At 42.0% G+C, this 27,510-nt stretch overlaps 1 protein-coding gene across 4 annotated transcripts in view; it reads left to right on the plus strand.

Moving 5' to 3' along the window:
- Positions 1-23,511, plus strand: part of Faim (Fas apoptotic inhibitory molecule) — a 23,738-nt gene extending 227 nt beyond the window's left edge. Inside the window, exons 2-6 of one of the 4 annotated variants that reach the window (XR_001872708.2) lie at positions 5,742-5,874; positions 6,198-6,426; positions 12,621-12,758; positions 20,088-20,137; positions 23,057-23,177. Coding sequence is in view for 3 of the 4 variants with exons in the window: in XM_008844109.2 (XP_008842331.1) it covers positions 4,240-4,283; positions 5,742-5,874; positions 6,198-6,426; positions 20,088-20,137; positions 23,057-23,206 (606 nt within the window). In the remaining variant the exon portion in view is untranslated. Of the gene's footprint in view, positions 1-4,224; positions 4,284-5,741; positions 5,875-6,197; positions 6,427-12,620; positions 12,759-20,087; positions 20,138-23,056 lie in introns of all 4 variants that reach the window. The other 3 variants (XM_008844109.2, XM_008844106.3, XM_008844108.2) reach the window with 3 other exon arrangements.
- The last annotated feature ends 3,999 nt before the right edge of the window (positions 23,512-27,510 follow it).

Below are 27,510 nucleotides of genomic sequence, written 5' to 3' on the forward strand. Positions count from 1 at the left end.
GCCTGCGGGGCCGGAGACTCGGGGCGGACGGCGCGCTTCCTGCCGGCGCCTGGGTCCCCCGCCCTGCTCGGTCGCGGCCCTCGCGGGACTCCGAGGTGCGGCGCCCCAGGCCTCAGTGCTGCGGAGACCGAGACGCTGCTGGGCGGCTCCCGAGGGCGCCCGTGAGGAGGCGGCCTGGCCGGGCGGCGGTGCGGACCATCAGGTGCGGCTCTGCAGAGTGCGCGTGGCGGGTCCCGGGCTCGCGGCTTCCGGACTTTCCGAGTCCCGGGGCCGCCGCGGACGCGTCCCGGGACCTGGGGCCGAAATGTCCCCGAGTGTAGTGAGGCGGGCAGGGCGCACACGCACTTCCTAGAGGTGCGGAGGGTGAGCGAGCCCCGCGATTGGCGCTCGGCGCTGGGGAGCTCCTAGGAGCGGCCGCTGCAGCATCCTGCTGGCTCGCCAATCCCTGCGTGCGGGCTTGAGCTGTGCACGTTTATTCCGAGCTGCTCTGGAGTTGCTTAATGCTGAGTGTTTTCTCACCGAGCTCCGAGGATTCTGTAGTTTGTTTCTTGCAAGGGCCGACTTGGAAAGCTGTCTCAGGTCCCGAGTGCGAATAGGTGGAATGAAACCAAGCGAATTCAGTTAGGGTGGAAGATGGTGGGACACATAAACTTCAGTAGCTTTGCTGCTTTGTGACATCTTAAGTGACATTTAATCACCTGTTAGAGTGTAAACACAGGGGGATGTGAAAACCCTCCCTTTTCCTCATTGCTGCATCCTAAGGGAGTGACCAGTGATCTTGTAAACATTGTTGTGGGCAATGTACTATCTGGTGAATTAAATGAGTATTTATTCTGAAGTACTGAATGGATGTTTGGAAATATATTTTCTAATAAACCGTCTCCAAGGAGTCCGAGTGCTCAGCAGTTCATTAGTAATTTGGGACGTTTATGATACAGTGCAAGGTGTTATGGTAAAGCAGAACTGTGAAGGTCACGGTGTGGATCTGATTCTAGGTCAGAACCAAGGTATGGAACAAAGAAAAAGGTTTAATAGGGTTGTCTTGACCGAAGCCAGAGTGACCTAACAAACAATTCTGCTGAGTCAAAGAGCAGTTTCAGTGTTTTAAAGTGCTGAACTTGAAATGAGATGTTTAAGGTCATAGCTCACAAAACTAGTGAAACTTCTGGGATAAGAAACTCAAAAGCAGGCCTTTATAGGGTTGATTTGGAACATTTTTCTTGAACATTATTTGAGATGTGCTGATAAGGATTACACTTTAAGATGGGATCTTGTGGAAAACGTACTTCACTCCCATGCCCTCCATACCTTTTAAGAACGTTGGGCAGATAGAAAGAGTGCAGGACCAAGCAGTGGGGACAGCATTTAAAGGGGTGCCTTGTTACATTGATCTCCCCATAATGGGAGAAAGAGACTATACGAGGTGAGCTCATTAGTTTTTGTTATGACTTTCCCTTGCTGAAAATTGTGTGACTCTGATATCTGGGTTATGCTGAGATAATGCTGTTTAATCCTTTCTTAGAAAGCACTTTTAGAAGTTATTCTCTCTGTGAAAATTGTACAAAATTTGAAGCTTTGCAACCTTTTATAAACTACATATGCTATTAAAAGGTTTTACAGGTTTTAAAAAAAGATTTTAAATCTTTTGGGGCCGAGAGATGACTCATATTGAGTGCCTACTGCTCTTGCATAGAACAGGAGTTTGGTTCCTAGCACCCACATTGGGTGGCTCACAACTGCCTGTAACTACAGCTCCAGGGATCTGACACCCTCTTCTGGTGTCCGTGGGCACCTGCACCCACATGCACATACCTGCACACATACACATAATTTTTTAATATTGAAAAGATTGTCTTTTGCTTAAAAACAGTGGATAACATGGACAGGAAAAATTGAAATACTTTTATTAGGGAAGCCTTACTCTTACTTGATTGTATCTATGGAAAAACAGAAACCTAATTTTGTACTGATTTTTGAACTTGGGTTTGAGATGACACCAATTTTGATATACATAGTCATAAGTAGAATTTTCTAGGTAGTTGCTTTGTTGCTTATTCTCAATCATTGGAGAGTGAAAATTTGCTAATTTCTAAGTAGTCCATGAATTGCATGTATGAATGAATGTCAATAGTTTAGAATGATTTTTAAAATTTATTATTTTATTATGTGAATGAGTATAATGCCTGCATGTACACCCATGTTGTATAGTGCCCAAGGAGGTCAGAAAAGGGCATTGGATCCCTTAGAACTGGAGTTCTAGATGGTTTTCACTTGCCATGTGGGTGCTGGGAACCAAACCAAAACTAGTCATCTGCAATAGTAGCCAGTGCTCTTAACCACTGAACCATCTCTCCAACTCAGTTCAAAGTGATTTTTAAAAAAGAAAATGTAATCTTGGTTTTTAACTTTCTTTCCAACTCACTGTGGAAGACTCATGTTTTTTTATACTTCAGTCTGAAAAAGTGTTATAAAGTGATCTCATGCTTTATCTCTTAAAAAAGAATTTTTATTATTTTTAATTATGTGTATACATGTGAGGGTATGTGCACTTGAGTGCAGGTGCCTGCACAGTCCAGAAGAAGGCACCAGATCCCATAGAGTTGGAGTTATAGGCAGTTGTGAGCTTCCTGATATGGGTGCTGGGATTGAGCTCAGAGTCTCTGCAGGAGCAGTATGTGCTCCTATCCACTGTTCCGTCTCTCCAACCCCCATACTTTATCTTAGTGTGGCTTAGTAATACCTGAAGTTCTTTATAGTAACAAAAGAAGTTAATTCTGGGCCTGGAGAGATGGCTCAGCAGTTAAGAACACTGGTTGGTTGTTCTTACAGAAGACCCAGGTTTGAATCCTAGCACCCATATGGCAGCTAACAACTGTCTGTAACTCCAGTCCCAGGGAATCCGACAGCCTCTTTTGACCTCCAGGGACATTGCACAACATGGGTGCACTTACCCACATGCAGGCAATACACGCATACACATAAAATAAAAATAATAAAAAATAAATGTTAATTCTTTACTGCTGAACTTGCTAGAATTCTCTAAAATTTGTATAGCAAAATTCGAGTGACATCTCTGCATCCTCTCTGATTTTAAAAGAGCACAGAGTTCATATGATGCCATTGGGCATATTCTGCTATGCATAGAAACCATTTTTCTGTGATGTCATTTATACAATTGGTGGTGTCTGGCTGTTTCCAGCCAGAAGGAGCTCTCATTGTTAGCAATTGTTTGGGCATATGGGTGGGGGTAAAGGTATTTATTGAGTAAAATACTAAAATCGGTGTGGGCTTTGGGAGCAAAACAGTAGTTGGAATTATAATAAGTTGGCAGGAGCGCAAGTGCTCATCACTGTTTTCTCATGTGATGGGTTTCCTGTGCGCATGAGCAGATCTAAGCTTCTGCATAGTTACTTAGCACTGTAGCATTCTTAGAGTGTGTAGTCTGCTGCGCATGTAAGCCTGGGTGCATTTCTGACTTAGCACTGAAGCACTGAGCTCATTGCATTCTACTGGCCTCTAATTCTAGTTGAACCAAGTGAGTCCTATAATTTTTGTGGAATTATTATTGGCATTAGTCAATTAAATGGACTTAAGTAAATGAATAAATTCAGTTTGCTCCTAGTGAGCAAGCCAATACATTCTAGCTACTTCTCACTCAAATTCACATTTTCTTTGGGGGAAAAATGATTTAAATGATATGTTAGCTTTCTTAAGTATACTAAAAAGATTGAGTTTTAAATTAGTTATTGCCCTGTGATATTGATACTTCTGTCATGTTTACTCTAGAGTTTTATGAATTCCCTAAACATATTCTGTTTATCTTAGTTTTGTGCTCTCTGAAGCTCTGCTTCAAACCCTTGGGGCTTTTGTGCTTCATTTGGGAAGTACATGGGACCAAGACGGTCCCTTGGGCTCTTGCAGCTCTTCTATGATGCAATATTCAAAATAAGCTGGACTTTATTCCTTTATCTTAAGAAGCTATATTTTAAAGAAATTATATACTTAACAGAAAAATGGAATTGGCCAATTTGTGTGCTAAACTTCTTTCTCTGAAAAGTAAAGATTGCAATACTGTTGTGTATAAAAGCTGCTTCATCAGAAACTGCGTGCAATTTAAGAACTAGATTGCCAAGTTAGAAAAACCCTCTGTAGATGTCATCTTTGTTGCTTTCAATCTCTCTGCTGCAATTCTTTTTTCTTTCCTGGCTGCTAATTGGATTAAAGAGTGTTGTGCTAACCATGGCATCTGGAGATGACAGTCCTATCTTTGAAGATGATGAAAGGTAAATGTTTTGCTTTGCAATAAAACTGGCCTTTGAAATCGAGATTATCAGGATCCTTCAGAGTTAGGTTCCAAGCTCCTCTGTTATAGACACATTTTATAGCATTGCAGAATGTTCTGTGTTCTAGCAAGCAGGAGAGTGATTCACCTACATGGAGGTGGCCACCATGAGCATGGCATCCTCTTCCATAGAACCTTGATGCAAAGTCTCCAGAACCTTCTCTGCACAGAATTCTTGGCAGCCATTTCAAAATTATTTAGAGCGCGCAAAGTAGATTAGAGGGCAGGGCATGAAAGTGCATACCTTTAATCGCAGCACTTAAGAGGCAGAGGCAGGTGGATCTTTATGTGTTCGAGGCCAGCCTGGCCTACATAATGAGTTCTAGGCCAGGTGAAGCTGCATAGTAAGACCCTGTCTCAAAAAAAAAAAAAAAAGAAAGAAAGAAAGAAAGAAAGAAAGAATAAACAAAGAGAAAGAGGACAGTATGCAAAGAGAGCAGTGTTGGAGCCAGAGCCCTGGGTCTGAGTCCTACCCCAGCCCTTCAGTGTCATTGTACCCTCAGGCAAAGCCTGTACTGCTCTATGCCTCATCTGCAAAGGACTAATGGAGCCCATCTCATGGAGAGGTTCGGAGGGCAAGTAGCGAAGCCCAACAGAACTGGCACTCATAGAGCACTAATCAACTGCTGATAGCTTATTACTGTAGAAAATGTTACTTCTCTCAAAATTAGTGATCTACATCAACAGCAAAGAAGTAACTGTGTTCTACATATTACATTCACATAGAACACTTTTACATTTAAAAATTAATATAAAATATGTTCACATTGTACCATCAATTTTTGACAAGCCAGAATCCTCTTTGTAGATTAGACTTCTGTAATAATGCCAAAATGTACTGTTATTAATGTTTTTATCTATATTATTTATATTATATTTCTTCCATGACTGTTTGGGAATAATAAATTGGAATGCTTTTTTGTTGGGGGCATTGTTAAAATGAATCCCTACTCATAGTTTAAGTGTGAAAAATTTGAAAAATTCTTATTTAGAATTGATCTAATGTGAAAAAACAAAACCAAAAAACATTGATTTCTGGGCTTTTTTTTTTTTTTTTTGGTTGAGGTAGTTAAAGAGCAGAGACTTTTTTCTGTCCTTTCCATGTACTAAACTGTAGACTAGGCCAGAGTGCTATACGGGATTAATGGATAGATTCTTAGTCTTATTAGCATTAAGGTGACTTGGTATTATTAGACTATACCTATACATAGTCGTCTGTTAAGGGAAGAGCAAATACAAGAGAGAAAACGGTTGCACGTGCTGTGAGTAGGATTTCTTAAACATCACTTCAGTATTTCATCATTTAGGGCCTTTGAAAATCTGATATTTTCATCTTGGAAGGATTGGTTGTTCTTTTACTGTTTGGGCCTGTTTTCATGGCTTTGCTTTATTCCCTTAGCCCTCTTTATAGCCTGGAAAAGATGACAGATCTTGTAGCTGTTTGGGATGTTGCTTTAAGTGATGGAGTCCACAAGATTGAATTTGAACATGGGACCACATCAGGCAAACGAATTGTGTATGTGGATGGGAAGGTAGGAAAACATGTTACTTTGTAAAATGGTTGCAGAGAAGCTTGACTTTGTCAGCGTAGTGACGTCATCTGTGAAGTCAGGCTCTTTACTGACAGTGATTGTGTTGTTTGTATTATTTTGCTGTATAAAACGATCTAATAGTAGTTACAGAATACATAAGACAGAATTTGGTATTTAAACTTAAAGTGACTTTTTTAAGCCTTGATATTATTAATAAAAATATAAGTAGCATTGCCATTCATCTTGAAATTTTGTTATTTCTAAAGTAAATATTAAACATTTTTCCATTTGCATGCATTAAACGTTTATGTATTATTACCTAGGAAGAGATAAGAAAGGAGTGGATGTTCAAGTTAGTGGGCAAAGAGACATTTTATGTTGGAGCTGCAAAAGCAAAAGCAACCATAAATATCGATGCTGTCAGTGGTTTTGCTTATGAATATACTCTGGAAATCGATGGGAAAAGCCTCAAGAAGTACATGGAGAACAGATCAAAAACTACCAACACCTGGATATTGAACTTGGATGGTGAGGACTTTAGAGTTGTTTTGGGTAAGTTAGTGCTGGTTTTTGCAAAATTTATTGGTTTTTCATGATGGCTGTTCTGCTATAGAGACTTGTGGGCACTTTCAGTAGGAAAGGAAATGTGAGCATGGGTGTATTTCTAATGTTTCCTATTTGAATAGGTATTCATTTAAACCACTAGCTTTTGTGTAAGGTATCTTATAGACAGTTTTTTAAAAATATTATTTTTACATGTATGTGTATATTGCCTGCATGTAGATAAGTGCACCTGTGTCGTGCAGTGCCTACAGAGGACAGAAGAGGCTATTGGATCCCCTGGAATTGGAGTTAGGGACAGTTGTTAACTGCCATGTGGGTGCTGGGATTCGAACCCGGGTCTTCTGCAAGAACAGCCAGTGTTCTTAACCACTGAACCATCTCTCTAGCCCCTATAGACAGATTTTATAGAATTGGATTTGGTGGTTGTAATGTTAGGTTTAGAAAGGAATATTAATGTAGACATATTATCTGATAATTCTCTTTCTAAATATGTCTTAAAAGCTGTTAGAAATTTAAGATTCATCTATAGGACAAGAATTTTCTGTAGGTAATTATAGATACAGGGTTTCATTAGGTCAAAACTGTCAAAGTTTAGGTAAAATGTATTTTTTAAAAGTAACCTTTCCTGGTGCTGGGCCCAATGGGGTGTGCTGGGCCGGCCCCACCACTGCCCAGGCCCACCACCCTAAAAAAAAAATAAAAAAGTAACCTTTTCTTTATTCTGGTAACCCTAGTTCTCATATCACTAAATGAAATCGTTTAATAAATCATCTTTTTAAATGATTTAAATTTATTTTTTGCTGGGTATGGTGTTGCACACCTTTAATCCTAGCACTCGGAGAGGCAGATAGCCTGGTCTACATAGTGAGTTCCAACTCAGCTGGGGCTACAGGGAGACCCCGTCTCAAAAAGACCAAAAAAAAAAAAAGATTTATATTTATTTTTAAATTATGTGTATGTGTGTTTATCTCTGTGTGCTATGTGCACATGAGTGCAGGTGCCCGTAGAGACCAGAGGTGTCAGATCTCCTGGGAGCTGGAGTTACAGGCTGTTGTGAGCTGCTTGACATGAGTGCTGGGAACTGAACTTAAGTCCTCTGCAAGAGCAATATGCACTCTTAACCACTGAGCCATCTCTCTAGTCCCTGATAAATCATCTTAATTCATTTTAGGTAATATTTATTAATTACCTCTAAAATGGAAGATAGTCTACCAGGCATTGAGAATACATAGACAAAAAAAAAAAAAACTTCTCTGTACCTTTACAGTCTACATTTTAGTTGAATTCTTGCAAATAGGTTTTTCTTTTTTAATGAAAAATGTTCATCAAGTAATAAGTGCACATAATTAAGAAGCTAAAAGCCAGATGTGATGGCTTATACTTGTTTTCCGAGCACTTCAGGAGGACCACCGTAAGGTTGAGGCCAGTCTGGGCTACAAAGTGAAATTCACCCTGTCTAAAAAAGAGAAGAAATAAAACAAATAAACTAAATTATTTACTATAAAAAGTCAGCCAGTTTGGCTTGAGACATTCCTCTGGCCTGGATTCTGTTGATTTTACACCTGGGATCTGTGAAGTTCCTCCCCCATATTTTCTATAAGGTGGTAGTTGACTGAAAAGTTGGCCAAATTTAGGCTTGATTGTATTTTTCTGGCAAGACCACCTTAGTTTGCTGTGTCTTAAAGCATATTATGTTCATCGTTCTCTTTCTCTGTGATCTTGACTATTGCATTAGTGCTTTATGGAGAAACAGAACTGATAGAATGAATATATATTAAAAGGTAATTTAGTAGATTGGCTTACAGGATGGGGTCTGGGTAGTCTAACAGTGGCTGTCTCATCCTGGAGAGGCCAAGAACATAGGCGTTTCTTAGTCCACAAGGCTGGGTGCCTCAGCAATGCCAATTTGGCACTGAAGGCCTGCTGAATTCCTGGAGAGTAGCTAGTCTTTGGTCCACATGGGAAGCCTGAAGAAGTGGGTATAATTTCCACAACACTTCCAATACTACCATCATGAATATGATAACCCAAAACACTTCTAAACTGTTTGCTTATCCTCCTCCAGTGACTCCACTGATGCTGCTGGAGTGCATAGCTGTGGTATGGCCTCCTCCTCCTGCCAGCCCACACTTACTTCTACAAGTAAACGTTCATTTATTGCTTTTAAGTCCTTATGTTGACCCTTCTGTCTGATCACTGTTATTGCCTGACTCTTTCCTATTAACATTTCTTAAGGGCTCATGGGAATGGTGTTTTGAATGCTTATGTGTTGATGGCCTTTGCCTTTTATGCTTGAAAGTCTATTTGGCTACATATAATTTTCTCAGTACATATTTTCTTTCAAGAATGTTGGGTATTGTGGTTAGAATGAGAAATGTCCTCAACAACTGATGTGTTTGAACTTTTGGTCCCCAGTTGATGTCATTGTTTGGGGAGGGCATGAAACAAACCTGTTGGACAAAGGGCCTGGTAGGCAGATGTAGATCTGTAGGTCAGGGCTTGAAGGTGCTGGGCCAGCCCACTTTCTGCTGTGCTGTTTCCTGGTCCACCAAGATATAACACAGTTGCCTTCCACTGCTATAGGACAGCACAGCCCCGCCTGCCTTGCCATTATGGACTGTATCTCCTCAAACCTCTCTTCCCTTAAGTAGTTTCCATCAGGTGTTCTGTCACAGCAAGATAAAAGTGATTAGTAAGGGATACAGCACTTCCTTCTGGTTACTGACAAAAACTCTGACCCCTTAAAGGCATCTGGTTGCTTTTACCTGGATACCCAAATATATTTTATCTTTTTCTTTGAGTCCAGTAGTTTTACTAGAATTAGTAAAATCCCATTTGTGTGAATGATCAATCTCAGCTGATTTTTCTCATGTATGGTGAACCTTCTCAATGTATATGTAGTTGAAAACTTTGGGAGGATTTTCTTTCATACTACAGTGTTGGTATTGTTCTGTTCCTTTGCTTTGCGTCTCTTCCTGGGGAGCCTACCTTGATGTCCTGCTCATCTTCCAAACATCAGTTGCCCTCTTTCCAGCCTTCTCTTCTCTCCCTTCCAACCTATTAATAGATTTTACCTTCTAGTAAAGGTAACTTTCTTTAATTTTTACTTCTCTGAGATCGTTTCACTGTGCAGCCCAGGCTGGCCTCCAATTCAACACCCTCCTGCCTCAGCCTCCTGAGGCCTGCTCTGCTACACCTGATATTTCTAATTCTTTACCTGTGTTTGTTATTTTACTTCTTAGTGTTTCTAATCCTTGTTGCACTGTTCTTTCACGCCTTTTATGATTTTCTTATTTCCTTTAGCTTATTTTGAAATGGTATGTTGAGGTTTTTTCATCCTCATGGGCACTGTATTGTCTTCATGATGCTTTTACTATCTTGTGACGGTAGTCTGCTCCTGTGTTGATTTTTCATGAAATGATGGCTCCCTGTCTTTCTTACCTCATTTTTATCTGGCATTGGTTTTCTTGACTTTTAGAGGGGAGTGTGGTTTGAGATTTTTTTTTAAGCTTCGGCTTCTAGAACTTTCTTTTCTGGCATTTTGGGTTGTATTCAAAAGGAGAGGGCTGCTTTCTAACTACTTGCTCTTACCTATGTCATCTCCTTCCTTTATTCTGGTGTCCCTGGGCTGCCCAGACTTGGTTTCTCTTCTCCAAAGTTTCTTTGGTGTGGGATTTTGTGCCGGAAGGGAGTTTGGCTGGCTGGTGTTGAGGGCGTGGGGGCAAGCCTGCTGCAGCCCTCTCAGACCTTATACAATCTCCTGTACCTCCCCTCATGGAGCCTCAGCTGTGTTTCACATACTGGGAATGCTGTGGGAGCAATTCTTATTTTTCCAGGCTTTCCTGTTGGCTTTCTCTTTTATTTTGTCTTTTTTGAGACAGGGTCTCCCTGTACAGCCAGCTTGGAACTCACCATGGAAACCAGGCTGGCCTTGATCTCACAATGCTCTGCCTGTCTCTGCTTCCCAAGTGCTGGGATTAAAGGTGCACCACCATGCCCTGGCCTCAATCTTTTTTAAAAAATTATTTTTAATTATGTGTGTATGTGTGTGTGTCTGTATGTATGCATGTGCTGAGTGTTGTCAGAGGCCAGAAGGAGGGGTCAGAGCCTCTGGAGCTGGATTTATAGGCAGTTGTAACTGTGGGTACTGGAAATGAAATTTGGATCCTTTAGAAGAGCAGTAAGTGCTCTTAACCATTGAGCCGTCTCCACAGCCCCATTCCTTTCATACTCAAAGAAGATATTCTTGGGTCATTTCCCTCCTGTTGGAGTGGGCTTACTTTGATGAACACGCTAGTGCAGACAGTTACTGACCCTGCAGCTCCCATTTTCTCTCATGGCACTGAAACACATCTTTAAGCAATTACCCCTGTTGTCTAGGCCTTCAGGCTGAGTTGACATTTTTGCTGAGTATAATTTTTTAACTTCAAAATCATTTTCCCTTGGAATTTGTGAAAGCCTTATTCTGGTAGTTCTATTCGTTATTTTAAATGTGAAATTTTGTGTCCATGTGAATTTCATTTCTTTTTAGGAGTTTATCTCATCCATTCTCTTCCTAAATGTCACCATGTTGTGGTCAGGCGAGTAGTGACTCAATCTACAATAAAGTTTTAAAACCATTTTGTCTCATGATTTAATAATGGGAATTTTAGTTGTGAAAGGATTAGGGTGAAGTCACATTTGAACATATGGGGCTTTGTTTTTTAAAATTTAGTGTGTGTGTGTGTGTGTGTGTGTGTGTGTATGTGTGTTTTGAACATATGGAAGTTAGAGGACAACTTATGGAAGTCTGTTCTGTTTTCATCATGTGGGATCCAGGAATCAAACTCGGGTCGTCAGACTTGACAACAAGTGCCTTTACCTGCTGAGCCATCTCTCTGGCCCCATGTTTTTAAAGATTTTACAGATAATCAGACTAAGCCTTCAAAATAATTGTAGGTACTTAATCACCCACTGTGCCTACCTTAGACATTAACTTTTCCTGGGGAAAATGTTGGAGACTGTTTTCTCTTTCCACTGCTTTGTTGTCTTTGCTCCTATCTGCAAACCCTCCTCATGAGCTGATGAGCTTGGGGGAGGGGGAAGGGGGAGGGGGGGTTCAGCCCCAACATATCCTTTTGCTGCCTGCTGAAAGGAGCCTCTGAAGAAGGTAAAGCTGGAGGCATTTCCTTAAAGGCAAAATTGTCTAGGATATTCATACTACTTGGCTTCTGCTAAATTCCACCAAACCTAAGACTATTTGTGATCAAGGCTCATGTTCTGCAGATTCATGATGAAGGAAGACTACAGGTCTAGGAACAAAGACTGACCTTACCTAGGGTATTAGGATAAAACTCTTTCTCTTTCTCCCTCCCTCCCTCCCTCCCTCTCTCTCTCTCATACACATACACATACATTATGTAATAAGTTTCAATTATATAACTTTCTGAATTTCATTGAAAAATTAGAATAAGCCTTGAAAAGCCTTTTTTATGGGTTATTGAGGCCATATTATGCCATGTGCCACATACTGTGCAAGGCACTTTACATAATTATTTCTGACCCTTACTGTGTGCAGCCCCTAAGGAAAGTGGCAGCATCTTCGTTACCCATGAGGAGATTGAGGCCCAAAGTAATGGCAGCCTGCCAGAGGACTCAGTGTGTAGGGACTTAGTGCGTAGTAAACCTGGAAGCTACCTTCAGAGGTCATGGGCATCATCTTTACCACCTCTCAAATAGAAGCATTTAAGAAGATGGAAGATTATTATATTGGCTAACATCATTTGATCAGAAAATGGCCACACTGAACACTGTCAAAGGAAAATGGAGATAAGAAGAAAGTAATGTTGTGAAGAGCATTCAGGAGAATTCTCTTTCCGATCTGAAAACTTTCGTTTCTCTGTAAGCATTCGTAGAACATAGCTGTTTAGGGCACTCCGGTGGCCCCCAGATGTTGGTTATGAGGATAAGAAAATGTGAGACAGGCAGAGGAAAGGCTCCCAGTGAACATGCTGCCACCCCCAACTTCCTGTGACCCACCACCCAGCTGCTGCATCGTAACAGAGTTGACATTTTACCATATGAATATGCTTAACATTGTTTGACTTAAGGTGATATGATTCTGAGAAGTCTTGCTTGCATCCCTGTTCTCATCGTCCCTGTTTCCCCTATAAAGATTACCTTTAATTTTTTTATTTATCTAGTTACAGTTCTGATACAGAGTTTGACTGTATTGTGCATGCTGGCCTTGAAGCCCAGAGCTCAAGTGATGTTTCTACCTCAACCTCCCAGATATGACTGCTTTTAATAAGTTCATCCTTACAGCGTTTTCTTATTCAAAGGTAAACACTAGTATTTCATTACTGAAACATCACATAAAAGTATCTTCATTTATTTGTTTAGCATATTCTGCAGAGCCTTTTATATCCATATATAACTTTTTTTTTGCTCTTTTTTTTGAGACAGGGTCTCCCTGTAGCCCCAGCTGACCTGGAACTCACTATGTAGACTAGGCTGGCCTTGAACTCACAGACATCTGCCAGCCTTTGCCTCTCCAGTGCTGGTATTAAAGGTGTGTGCCACCATGCCCAGCAACTTTTTCATTTTTTATAACTTCATAAGAAGTCTCAGTAGTGAATAGTTTAAGTCATTCCCAACTGACGGCCACTTACACCTCTAGATACAATGCTCATTTTAGTACAAATTCCAAGAAGTGGAAAATAAGATTTCATGGTCAAAAAGTAATTTGTCATTTTAATAAATTTTACTTGGTTGCTTACTATAGTACTTATTCCCCCATAAGCTGTCTAGCAGTATGTGCAACAGTTGGATTTTTTGACATTCTGGTGGATGAAAATGGTATTTTAGTGTTGTTTTTAGCTACTTTCTGTTATTGTGATAAAACACCAAGACCAAGGGAACTTATAAAATGAAGAGTTTATTTGCATTTAGGGTTCCAGGGGTAAGAGTCCATAATGGCTGGGCGTGGTGATGCATGCCTGTAGTCCCAGCTCTTGGGAGGCAGAGGCAGGCAGATCTCTGTGAGTTCCAGGCCAGCCTGGTACATAGTGAGTTCCAGGACAGCTGTGGCTACAGGGAGACCCTGTTTCCAAAAGACCAAAAAAATAAATAAAAGAGTCCATAATGACTGCAAAGGTGGCTGGAGCCAAAAGCCAAGTGATCACATCTTTAAACAGGCACAGGATGCAGAGACACTGGAAATCTGTCAAGTCTTAAGAACTCTCTAAGCCCACCCCCAGGGATGTGTTTCCTCCAGCATGGCCACGCCTTCTAAGACCTCCCAAAACAACGCCACCAGGTGGGAACAAAATGTCCCCATACTCGGAGCCTATGGGGGACGTTTCTCATTTAAACCATCACAGTTGCCCTTTGCCGTTTTTGTTTGTTTGTTTGTTTGTTTCAGTCAGGGTCTCCCTGTAGCCCTAACTGGCCTGAAATTCACTGTGCATACCAGGCTGGCCTGGAACTCACAGAAATCTGCCTGCCTCTGCCTCCCAAGTGCTGGGATAAAGGCGTGTGCCACCACACCCGGCTCCACAGTTGCCTTTTCAAAACTGGGTGAAGTTGAGCCATCTTCTCATAAGTTCAGGTTACTTTGTTTCTGTTTCTGGGGTTCTTGTTCTTGTCTTTTGTTTCCATTTTCTTTGGGTTCTTAGTGGAGGTTTTTTTGTTTTGTTTTTTTACCTTGATTTTTAAGAATGTTTATATTAGTAAAACAGCTTTTGTAGGTATTGCTTCAGTTTTTTTTCCAGTTTGTCATTTATCACATGACCTTGCTTATATATGTACATGGCTGTTTTCAATCATGCAGATTTAAAAATTGAAGTCAAATGTATTCCACTTTGTTTTATGGCTTCTGGATTAGCTGTGTTCCTTATGGGCATGTCAGCAAGCCGTTACAGGCACTCTGAATGCATGCACATGTTCAATAGGTATGCTAAATTAAATGCCAATTTTCACCACCATTGTAGCTGATTTTAGCACTTAAAGTGCTCAGCCACATGTTGGGATCAGCTGGGTTTCCCTGCCTCTGTGACCATGAGTCAGATTCAGGTGACCCCTGGCCCCTGCACATAGCTCAGAACCACTGCTGTCTTTCTCTTGTTCCATGTAGCCCACTCAAAAGGCTTTCTCCAGTTTAAATGAGGTGCCCACCTGTCTCAAGGTGTGGAGGGGGCTTAGGTTGTGCTCCTAGAGCAGGTGGCCTGCCAGAGTAAGCCCTGACTGGAGCCTCAGCCCCTGGGCAGGATCTGGAGCCTGGACTCCTGGTGCCCATGCAGGTGGAAAACATAGGTTCTCTCTCTACTTCTTCCTGGCCACTTGATGATGGCTCCTCTTCTTGCCACTTTCTAGGACACTAAGGCTAATGGGCAGCTTCGGGGACTCCCACCCAATGCTGAGCTGTCCAAGAGGACTGATGCATGAGGAGGGTGCTGCAGCAGTGGTATGCTCTATGTTGTTCCACACCGTAGAGTCTGCCTGCTAAACCTGTTTTGCCTTATGATCTAGTAATGTTTTTTCAAAAGTAAAACCACTGTAAAGATAAATAGGATCCTGGTCTTGTCCAGCAAGAAACTAAAGGCAGTTTCTACTTTGTAACCTCCATGAACCCAAAGCAGCTTTTTTTTTTTTTTTTTTTGGGTGCTTTTTGTGTCACTATCCGCTTTGCTGGATCAGTGTGGGAGGCAGGAGAAATTTGTCATTGATAGTAAACCGTATTTCCTACAGTGGTCCAGCTTTATTGTATTAAACCACATTTCCTGTGAATGCAATCCCTCTTGTTCATCTGTAGGTCCCCATCTTTAAAAAGGTCGTCCTCCAGGATTTATTTTGTTTTACAGCATCATCACATTCTTTTGGGGTTGTGCTGGGTAGCTTTAGTGTCAACCTGGGTTGAGGGAGCCTCAGTTGGGGAATTGCCTCCATTGGACTGACCTGTGGCCATGTCTGTTGTCCTTTGTTCTTGTAGGCCTAAGAATCTATGTAATATTTGTATGTAATACAGGCATAAGCCTGTGAAAGTTTTAAAAATATTTTATTACTTTTATTTTATGTGTATGAATATATTGCCTGCATGTAGACAAGTGTGTGCATGCCAGGGGAGGTCAGAAGAAGGCATTGGATTCCCTGGAAACTTGAGTTACAGGCAGTTGTTAGCCATCTTGTGGGTGCTGGGATTTGAACCTGGGTCCTCTGCAAGAGCACTCAGTGCTCTTAACCACTGAGCCATCTCTTCAGGCCCTGCTTGTAACTTTTTAAAATATTCCTTGTAGGGGAGATGTGCTTGGCAACAAATACTCTCAATTTTTGTTTCACTGAGAAAGTCTGTTTTTTCCCACACTGGAAAGATCGTTCCCTGGATATAGAATTTTATGTGATGGGTGTTTTTCTTTCAGTACTTTATTTCATCCCTTTTCTTCCTGCTTGCATGGCTTCTGACTAGGCATGCACTCTAATTCCTGTCTAGGTATAGTGCTCCCTGACCCATCCCACCTGCCCTTGGTTTCTTTTAAGATCCCCTGTTTGCCTTAGGTTTTATAGTCTGATTATTGGAGGTGAATGTAGTTTGGATATTTGCCCTGCTTGGTGTTTGTTCTTGGCTCTCCTCAAAATTATGATTTGGTGCCTGCCGTTCAGACACCAAGCTTCCTCAGCATCGTACTTTAAATACCCCTGCTATCCTCTTCTGATCTTCCGTGCTCTGCTGTTAGGCTGGTGGGTGCTGTGGTTTCTTAACTGTGGAGTATCTGTCTAGTCAGTGTTTCGTTTCTGTCCTCTGTCCTCTTTCAGCCTGAGAAGCTTCCGTTACCTATTTCACTTCTTCCTCTGTCTGCATATGTTCATGAGCTTTTCCATACAGCCTTCAGTTCTATGTTTTTATTTCTAGGACTTATTTTTTATTCATGTTTAAAGTTTATATTTTGCTGTAAATTATCTTATATTTTGTTTGCTTTTGCATTGTAATCCTTAACATACTAATCATAGTTACTTCAAATTCCTCAGCATAGCTCAGCACCTGTGTAATATCTGTCTGCTTCTCATCATGATTTCTCTTTTTTAGGATTTTTTTTCTTGCCTACGGGTATGCCTTACTTTATTTTTTGTTGTTGTTGAAAGAATGTGCCCGATAGTAAAAATTCAAGATGAAAAGATATTTTAATATTTTTTCTGTGAAGCTGTACGTTAAAGAGCTAGCAATCGAGCCTCTATTCTTGGCGACAGTTTCCAAGAGCCCTGAATGCCTGAAACCATAGGTGGTGGCAGACCATGTGTACATGTTGTATTTTTCCTATAAGCACATGCCTGTGATAGTCTTTATAAAGTAGGAACAGTAGGAGATGAAAACAATAATAAAATAGAACACTTACATGTGCTAGTACAACTTACATGAACATGTTCTCCTGTACCACAGTTATCTTCTTCTAGTGCTAACATCAAGTGGTGGAAGGAGAAGAAGTGTTGGGAAGGTTGAGGGTAATTCTCCTCTGTAGGGTGATCTGAACACAGGACTGTGATACCAAAACAGCTGATCTGATTAACAATGTGTTCTTCAGTGACTGACAGGTAGCATCTACCACATAGCTATGCTGGATGAGATGCCTCACATTCCACGTGCACAGAGTATGATTTCTTCACACAGCTGATAGTAGGACATAACGTAAAGCATGACCTGTTTATTTAGAATTTCCCATTTATATTTTTGGGCCCCTGTTTACCCCGGGAAATTGAAATCAGAACACTGAGACGTCTCACATTCCACGTGCACAGAGTATGATTTCTTCACACTACTTATAGTAGAGTACAACCTAAAACACGACTTGTTTATTTCTAGAAATTCCCATTTATATTTTTGGACCCTCGTTTACCCTGGGAAACTGAAATCAGAACACAAAAAAACAGCTGGTAAGGGGAACACTATCAGAAACTTTAGATTGCTCGTGCTGCTTTGTTTGAGTCCTATGGTTCAGCTTGGCTTATGGTTACACATCCCTCAGCAAGCATCCTTATCTTGTTAGTTTGTGCTGTGATCTGCTATAACATTGGAGCTGCCTTCTAGTGATGGGTGTACACGGGAGAGGGAACACTCTGATGTTTCTGACCAGTCCTTGTCCTTTAGTGTGGCTGTGGACTTCCTGGGGGATATTTTTCCCCACTCTTGTTTCCCCAGGTAGAAATTGGTTTTACAGCTCTGCTTTTGCAAAAGCTATTTTCTTAGGACTTGAAAAGGATGTGTTTGAGGTCTTTGCCAGGACACTGGTAAGACTCCTGAAAACTTATACAGTGTCTCTTAACTGACACTATTTATAGCACCAAGCTAACTGGTCTCAGGCCTTCCTCACCCTTATGCCAGTCCATAGCAGACCTCGGACAATTCCCACATTGGTGTCGCTCTCCTTTTGTGTCTCCTGTGCCTCTGCAGCCTGCAGATCTCCTTTGCTGGGTATCAGTGTATGGGTCTAAATCCCTAATGAGCAGACAGGACCACTAATAAGTAATAAAGATGGCACACTTCCTGCTTCTTTTTGGTCTGAGACAAAGGCCTAGGAGCTCACCAGCCAGCAAAGCCCCTTTTCTGGCTCACCAGACCAGAACAATTCAGACAAGACTAAGCCTGGCCCTGGCAACTTGAAGCTGTGACCTATACACTGACTCTTCTTTGTTTAAGTTGACCAATCCAAAATCAGGGGATGGGGATGTCCCCCCATACCAGCAAAAACATTTCAGGGGCCCAAGCTTTCCTCATGGCTTTGAATGTTTGTTTTCTGAACTGTCTCCACTTCTGAATAACTTTTCTCTCTGTATGTTTATTGGTATCTTTCTTTAATGAAGTCTGTTTACCTATTGCTTTCTGCTGTGTGAGATTTTTTTCCTGCCTTTTAAATCTTTACTTGAATGAGAAAATGAACCCCATCAAAACCCCTAGAAAATAATGTTAGGATACGGTCAACTCTGTAGACCTTAAGGTAGCAGTTTACCTAAAGATTAAGTTCTCTGATGAATCTAAGAAAGACCATTGGTTATGTGTGTATAGGTTTGTCTTGTAAAGCAGTAGTGGTAACCCTTCTGGAGGTAATTAGGACTAGTTGAGGTCATAAGGCTGCCTGTGATGCTGACTTTATAAGAGCAAGAGATGCCTGAGCTTATACCATGCTCCATCTCATCATGGACTGCCCTCTGCCATGTCAGGATGCAGCGTGACACTCACCAGAGGCTGGGCTGTACTCTGGGACTCCCAGACTTCCAGACCTGAGCTCAATAAGACAATACTCTATATGTCCCCGGTTCTCTTGTGTTCAGCTATTGCAAGGAAGACAGGCTAACACATGGACAACCTTGGGGTTCCCTAGCCCCGCACAGGTTCTTTATTGGTTTTCTAATTAATTTATATTTTTGTCATCTGAAAACAGTCATTTCTTCTGTCTCTCTGAGATGGTTTAATAAGGGTTTATTGTGTCTTCTTTTTGTGTACATTGTTTCTGTTTCCTCCTAGGGCTTTCTATTCCTGTTTGGTTTTGGTTTCTGTTTTGTCGTCTTCTGGTTTTTGTTGTAGTTGTTTTGAAATTTCCTGGTGACGGTTTCTGGAATGGACACAGATCATGTGACAAAGGAACCTAATCCATGTCTTTATGTAGATACCAGCAGGGAGTTAGTGGGAGATGAGTGGAAGAAATGCAGGCCAGTGTGATGGTTCACCTGGAGAGCTGGCAGATGCTCTGGCAGTGGTCCAGCAGGGTGTTGAGATTGTGGAGGACATATATTGTTAGGCTTAAAGACCTGAGCAAAGAGGACTGGAGGAATGGTTCAGTGATTAAGAGCCCTGGCTGCTCTTGCAGAAGACCCAGGTTTGGTTCCTAGTACCCACATGACTACTAACAACTGTCCCTGACTTTCCAGAGGATCCATTGCCCTCTTTTGGCCTCCCTGTGCATACACTTGCATAGATGCAGGCAGAACACTCATGCATTTGAAAAAAAAAAAATTTAAATGTAAGTTTGAAAAAAGAAGACCTGAGCAAAGAGCTCAGATACATAAAGGGGCTGGACTGAACAATAGTATTCCTAACAAATACCTTGTAGGGGGATGTGCCCTAGCTGCCTAACTGGTTTATCCATTGACTTTAAACCAAGGACCCTGCACCCTCTTTCGTAGTATGGGTCTCTTGGGTTTTTATTTTCAGGAGAAACTGGTTCCACAAAAATTTGAAAACATTAGCTAGAATTAGAGCCCTCTCCACGGCTTAAATATGTTTAATAGCAGGCCAGTAAGCAGCATTCCAACGTGGCCTGTGCTCCAGCTCCTGCCTCCAGGTTCCTGCCCTGAGTTCCTACCTTGGGCTCCCTGATGAACTGTGACCTGGGAGATGTAAGACAAATAAACCCTTTCCTCCCTAAGTTGGTAGTGGTCAGAGTGTTTTGTCACAGCAATGAAGAAACAAAGTAGGGCACAGACCTCTTAATATTTTTTTTTAATTTCAGTTTCATCTGTGAACAATAAAGTTTCTTCAAACTTTCAGAGTTTCAAAGACATTAAAGTTTTGAGTTTTAGAATGTTAATTATAAGTTTAGAGCATATAGCATTTAAAAAAATAATAAATATAAAAAGTTAACCTTAAATATCGACTTATAACTAAAATAATGTTACTTTTACAGAAAAAGACACCATGGATGTATGGTGCAATGGTAAAAAGATGGAGACAGCGGTAAGTTGACCTTTGATTGTCCCTAGTGCCATGTGTATAAGTGACCAGCGGATTGCTGCATTTCCTCATTCTGGAGCTTTCTTTTTTTTTTTTTTTTTTTTTTTTTTTTTGAGATGAGGTTTTGTTGTGTATCTCAGTTTCACCTCAAAAATCACAGAGTCCCTGAGACTTAACCCTCTCCTAAGTGCTGGTATTGTAAGAATGCACCATCAGAACCAGCTTCCAATTTTGGTGCTTTTATAATGAACTAAGGTGTTCTTGGTAAAACCAAATGGAAGATTATTCTTGACTCTGAATTCTGACAGTCTTTCCCAGACAGTTCCTGGGGGCAGGGAGAGCTTGGAAACAACCAGTGGTCTCAGCTGGCATAGCCCCATAGTACCTCACCTCTCCTGGACAGGCTCCTATCCTAAAGAGTCTTGACATTCAAAAGGTTCCCCCTGCGAACTGCTACCCTCCTGTGTGTCTTCATCTGAAGTATGCATAGCAATCTCCTGGGACCTTGTTAAAATGCAAATTTCATTGCCCTATGTGTTGCTGGCCACAGATCACACTTGGAGTATGAAAGCTTTGTACATAAAAACAGTGGTACATTTCTAAAAGCACTGTGTTTGGAGAAGTAGTGTTAGAAAAGGGCACTGCCACAACTGCCGGAAGATGAATGCAATTTGTAGTCCAGCAGGGTCAAGGTGAGAGGTAAGAGCCTCCAAAAACTGAGGCCAAGCGCCCTGCAAAACCCATCCAGGCTCCAGTGCACTCGGTTTTTGCTCTCAGGTGCTGTGGTCCTTGTGGCTGAGAGCAGAATGGGTGTAGGAGTGAATTTCAAGCAGAAGCATTAACATTGGTGTGGGACTGGGAGCTGAAGTCACTGGGTGGAAGATCTGTCTTTCAGTCTTCTGGCCATACAGGAAGTACTACCCCTGCTACCCAGGCTCACACTCCGAGGGGGAACACCAGGGCTGGCAGTGGCTAGCAGCTCCCTTCTCTTACGATGGATTGTGGATGCTCATGTGTGTTTATATTACAGGTGTAAAATAATAAGTCAGGGCTCGAAGGGAGGTTTGGGGGGGATCTTAGTTGACCACCTCAAACCTGCTAGATCTTGCAGCTGTCTGTCTCTGAGGAGGTACCAGAGCCAGAAAACCAGTTCGCAAACATGAATACTTTTTCTTAAGCCTGGGAAATGTAACGTGGCTCACTCAGACTTGAACCCCAGTACTTAAGCTTCCCTGGGATAGACCTGATGATAGAGGCTTCCTTCATGCAGAGGCCAGAGAGTTCTCCAGGCTCTAATGGCCCCTGTAAGAGTGGCCATTACCATGGATATGGCCAGGCACCTATTGTGTTTCCCAGGGCCAGACTCAGTGGCCCTTCCTTTTCATCTAACCCTCAGATTCTCTAGCTGGAGAATCAGCACTTTGCACATGTTCCCTCCCACTCTCAAGGAATCGTCTAATGCGATGAGAATGCAGCTTTGTTTATTAAGAATTTACTTTTAGCTGGGCATGGTCGTGCACGCCTGTAGTCCCAGTACTTGAGAGGCAGAGGCAGGCGGAGCTCTGTGAGTTCAAGGCCAGCCTGGTCTACATAGTGAGTTCCAGGACAGCTGGGGCTATAGGGAGACCCTGTCTCAAAAAAGACCCCCCCCCAAAAAAATAATTTGCTTTTAAAGGCCAGGGTTGGAGCTAGAGAGGGCTCAGGAGTTAAAAGTGCTTGCTGCTCTTGCAGAGGACCTGACTTCAGTTCCTAGCACCCACATCAGGCACCTAATAAGTGCCTGAAACACCAGCTCTAAGGACCTGAAGTCTTGCTCTGGGCCCTGTGGGTGCGTGTGGGTGTACACACACACACACACACACACACACACACACACACACACACCCACCCCAAAAAAAAAAAAAACATTGAAAATAAATCTTTAAAAAATTATATGAAGGCTAGGGTGTAGCTCAGTAGAACACTAACCTAAGCCTGTCTGAAGCCCTAGCTTCCATCTTCACCACTGCAAAAATAACAATAATAGTTTTCTAGAAACTACTAGTGCATATTATTTGTGCAGAATAATGGGTCTCGTGGTTTCTTTACTTCTTGACATAATTCTTTTCTATCCTCCAAGCCCGCCGGCCACCCATTCTGCCTTCCTCCCTCCCAGTCCCCTCTCCCTTCCTTTCTTTCTGTCCTGTCCAGCTCTGCTGTCTTTTTGCTCTCAGTCAGTGCTGTTCAGTAGAAATATATGAGCCATAAATATGAGACTTGGTATAATTTCAACTTTCCTAGTAACAGCACAAAAAATTAAAATGAATTAATGTTTGATTTAAATCAATATATCAAAAATGTATCATTTAACATGTAATTAACAAATGAAGTTAGTAATTATTTGTTGTCTTATACTAAGTCTTCAAAGTCAGGCACTTAAGCAGTGCCTCTCATTTCAGACTCAAGGTTGAAGTGCTCAGTGGTGTTAGAGGTGTTTAGTTTATGTTATGTGTGTATTTTACTACAGATTTCCAGGTCAGAAACCTTCCCTCTCTCCCTGGATGGGCTTTCAGCAGGCTATTTAACTATGTTGTTCCTCAGTTTCCTTATTAAAATGGGTGTACTAGCTGTAGCACGGTAAGAGCGAAGCTGATGAAATGATGCATCTGAGCTAGGAAAGTGTAAGAAACCAAGAAACGTCTGCTGCTGTGCTCACCAGTTTTATTCTTGTAAACCTCGTGTGTGCCACAGACATAACTGTGATTTTATAATGTGCAGATTTTATAATGTACACTATCCAGACGCAGCCTTTGTACTCTAATTTTGCAAAGTTTAACACATAACTAGCATATTATTTCATTTTGCGACCAGCAGTTTTAGATGATGTGAGGCTCTGACAAAGAGAGTTCTGGAACTCTGACCATTCTTCCACTGTTGTCCTAGGGTGAGTTTGTAGACGACGGGACGGAAACACACTTCAGTGTTGGGAGCCATGACTGCTGTATAAAAGCTGTCAGTAGTGGGAAGAGGAAAGAAGGGATTGTTCACACACTCATTGTGGATAACAGGGAAATCCCAGAGATTCTTAAGTGACTTCTCGTTAATGAATTTTGAACTGAAGAAGTGACATCAGGACTTGTGAATGGCTGTGGTAATTAAATGTCTTCAGTATGTACATATCAGTAGATTTAGTCTGCAATTTTTTTTTTTGTTGTTACGTGAAACTGTAATATTCCAACAGTCAGGACAAACGTGGAACCATAAAATTTACAATTTATTTTTTAAATAAAGTGTTTTAAATTCAAGTGGAGAATAAGATATGGACCAAAATCACTAACACATCACAACAAATAACTTTTACTATAGTAAATACTGTAAAATAAAATTGGTGCTGCTGATTGTGTGTCCCACAAGTGGGTTTGTCTTTACGTTTTTCACCTGTACAGACAGTTTACCTGTAATTTGAAGCAGTTGGTTCATAATGATACAGTTAGTATAACTCGAGAAAACAAGAAGTATTTTCAGTCTGGAAACATGCAGGAAATATCTAATAGTGTCATGTAAGAATTTAATTTAGTCAGGGGTCGGTGTTGCCCTTTAATCCACTTTAAAGTTAGCGCCTGGGAAGCAGAGGCAGCCGCAGGTGAGTCTCTGAATTCTGAAGCCAGCCTGGTTTATAGCAAGTTCCAGGTCAGCCTGAGCCACAGAGTGCCACCATATCTCAAAAGAAAAGAGATTGCTCAGTGGGTAAAGGCACCTGCCCCCAAGCCTCATGACCTGACTTCAATCCCAGAAACCCACATGGTGGGTGGAGAGAAAGTTGTCCTCTGAAATATGCTCTGTGACATGCATGCCCCCCCCCACACACACATACACACACACACACACACACACACACACACACACACACAGCTTTTAAAGAATTAAATTTAGGGGATGGAGAGATGGTTCAGCAGTTAAGAGCACGGCTGCTCTTGCAAAGGACCTGTGTTTGATTCCCAGCACCTATATAGCAACTAATAACCATCTGTAACTCCAGTTCCAGGGGAATCTGACGCCCTCTTCTGATCTCCTCAGGTATTGCACAACATGAGTGCACTTACATCCATGCAGATAATACACTCATACACATAAAATAAAAATAAAGTATTTTTAAAAAGAATTCAATTTAGAGTGTGAGTTTCTGAAAAGGTTGTTTTATTTAATTAACACTGTGAATGAGGATTGGGAGGATAAAGAGGAAAAGAGACAAATTCCTTATGAGGGACTGTGCTGATCTGATGAAAGGCACCCTCAGACAGTGTTTGAATGTCAGCCATGCCCACCTTTCCAGGTGCCACACCCACACCAGGCAATGGTTCTGTGGCCAATGAGCCTCCCTGGGTGGGCTGGCATGATAAATGCTCATGTGGTTTGTTTCCCTGCTCTTCTTTGAAGGTCTTCCATGGCAGCATTTGATACAGTAATAGAACCGCATAGTTGGGCATTTCACATTCATCATCACAGGCTGTGGGGGGTGTTATACATTTGCTAGACTTATTCTATCCGATGTCATTACCACTAGTTACATGGTTAAGTCCATTAAAATTAATTACAATAAGAAAAATAATCACTTTTGGCCAGGCATGGTGGTGCACACCATTAATCCCAGCACTCGGGAGGCAGAGGCAAGCAGATCTCTGTGAGTTCAAGGCCAGCCTGGTCTACGTAGTGAGTTCCAGGACAGCTGGGGCTACAGGGAGACCCTGTCTCAAAAGGACCAAAAAAAAAAAACGCCTTCGCCACATTCAAGGACTCAACAGTCCCGTGTGGCCAGCAGCTCCTTTAGTGGCTAATGCAGCTGTAGATGGTATCTGTCATGTCCCCAGTTCTGACAGCACTGGTCCAGACCCTGTCCTGGGCTTCAGGAGTCCCTCAGGCATGGTCTAGGTCCAGCCCACACCCAGTTATTCTGACAGGCCCACCCACACCCTTTATTGCTAGTTCTCCACATTAACAAGTTTCCAAGAGATTGGGGCAGAATGGAAGCAGAGCCAGGTTCTCATACCAGGAAAAAGGAACTGGGGCACTGGCGGTAATGGGGTTGGATCAGACATGCCTTGGCAAGGCAGGCAACATGCGTGATGACAAAGGGAACATACTACAAAGCCTCTGCATTTTCTTGCTAGTGTCCAAGATACCATAAGCTTTTTAATTCTTTCTTGAACTCTTGTTTTCAGAGATAAAAACCCGTGATACTCAGTGTCTGTGTGCCTCCACAAATACCTGGGCTCAGTTTGGTTCAGTCTTCCTGGAGACCTCACCTTGAGAATATAATTTTGCCTTTAACTGATGAATCATGTTTTGTTTGTATTTTAATTCAATGAAGCATGATAAAATGGAAGAAGCAGAGTTTGGGTTGAATGTTGGTATAGCAGGCCAGGTTCCTGAGTCTGGTTTCCCATGTTAAAACTGAGGCTCTTGTATCTTAAGATGTGAAGAAAGGGGTATCTTCATATTTAAAAAAAAAAAACAAAAAAAATCTTTGGGGCTGGAGAGGTGGCTCAGTAGTTAAGAGCACTTGCTGTTCTTCCAGAGGACCCAGGTTTGATTCCCAGCACCCACATGGCAGCTAGTAACTACTTCCAGGTCCTCAGGGTTGGCAAGTGCCTTTACCCACTGAGCCATCTTGCCAGTCCAGATGGGACTGTTTTTTCTGTTACAGTTATACAAACTTGGGGATACAGGAAGTTGTACACAGGTCTCATTAGTTCCCTAGGGCTGAGCTGTGAAGTTTACGCTATAGTAATTAGATAAAAGCTCAAGGAAAAATAGCAAACATTTATGATCACACATATATATAGAGAGAGGCTAAGTTTACAAAGATAGAAACTGGACAGAGGACAGTGAGGGTTAATCTTGATTGTTACCTTGATTAGATGGAGAAATGCCTAGGAGATTACTACTGTACGCCTCTGGGTATGAGGGCGTGAGAGAGGATTAACCATAGGGGAAGAGCTGGCCTAACTGTGCAGGTCCAAGCAGTAGGCTAAATGAAATGAAAGAAACCTGTGGACCCAGGCTGATGCTACTTCCAGGCACCATGGGGAGCATTTGATGCCACAGCTGTTCTCCCTCTCTATGAACCCAGAAACAGCCAGCCAACCTTGGACTGAAATCTCTAAAATTTTGATCCAAAATAAATCCCTTTGCCTTTTTAAAATCAGGTATTTTGTCAGAATGACAGGCCTGACTACGTGAAGAGAAAGAAGAATAGATCGAAGAGTGAGGTGGTAGGAAATCCTAAAATGCAGAAGGCAAAGCAAGAAGGTGTGAAAAGGACGTTAGCTGTTACTTAATCATTTATTTTTAGTTTATATGGATGAATGTTTTGCCTGCATGTATGTTAAGTGCACTGTGCATGGAATGCCTGTGGAGGCCAGAAGAAGGCATTGAATCCCCTGGAATTGGAGTTAAAGATGGTCATTAACTGCCGTGTGAGTGCTGAGAACTGGACCCAGGTCCTCTGCAAGAGCAGACAGTGCTCTTAACTGCTGAGTCATCTTGTCATTTCTCCAGCCCCGGAAGTTAGTGTTTTCTATTGCAGCTGAGGATGAAGTTCATGGTTATGGCTGTGTTCCTCCAGGCCTGACATGACCATGTTCATCTTGAAGCAGATTGTGATGACCTTAACCCTTGGCAGTCAGGGCACTGAAATAAACAGAACTATTGCAGATAGCTTGATGTATGGTAATAACATCGGGGCTGTTGCTGCTGCCTCCCCAAGGAAGGAGAAGGGTCGTAAGACCTCATGGCATTCCAATCACCACACCTTCTGGCCCAATAGAAGTAGAAGGTTCACTGGGATAGGACTCTTCACTGGTGCAGCTGCCTGTGAGTCACCCATGTTCTGGTAAGGAACCTCAGTAAGCTCAGCTATTTGCTGAGCTAGACTTAACAGAATCTCTGGACTTCCTGCCTATTTGAGGTGCATAGATTTTTTTTCTCTCTCTCTACAAAACACAAGGCACCAGTAGATCTGGCAACCTGGAGGATTTGGTGAGAAAATGAATAAAAATGGTCTCAATGAAATGAGACCATTAACTAAAGTGAGTGAGGAATTGATGGGGTCAATAGTAAAGATGGAAAAAGTAATGGTGACAACTTGAAGGCACCAGAAAGCTAAAAATGTAAGGATTCATTTGTCAACCAAGGTGCAGGAGAGAATGGAAGTCCAGGAAGATGGGCCACGCATTTGGACTTGTCCTGATTCCAGGACAAGAGGTCAAGAGTCTAAGCAATATATTGAACAACCTTGAAGGCTACAGAGTCCCAACACTGGGGGACTCTAACAAAACTCCTGTACTTAGCTAGGACCCCAAAGAACAACACTTAAAGAAAAAGCATTTGGGGCTGCC

The sequence above is a fragment of the Nannospalax galili genome, unplaced genomic scaffold, assembly GCF_000622305.1.
Source record: "Nannospalax galili isolate Female #2095 unplaced genomic scaffold, S.galili_v1.0 scaffold482, whole genome shotgun sequence".
NCBI classification, from domain to species: domain Eukaryota; kingdom Metazoa; phylum Chordata; class Mammalia; order Rodentia; family Spalacidae; genus Nannospalax; species Nannospalax galili.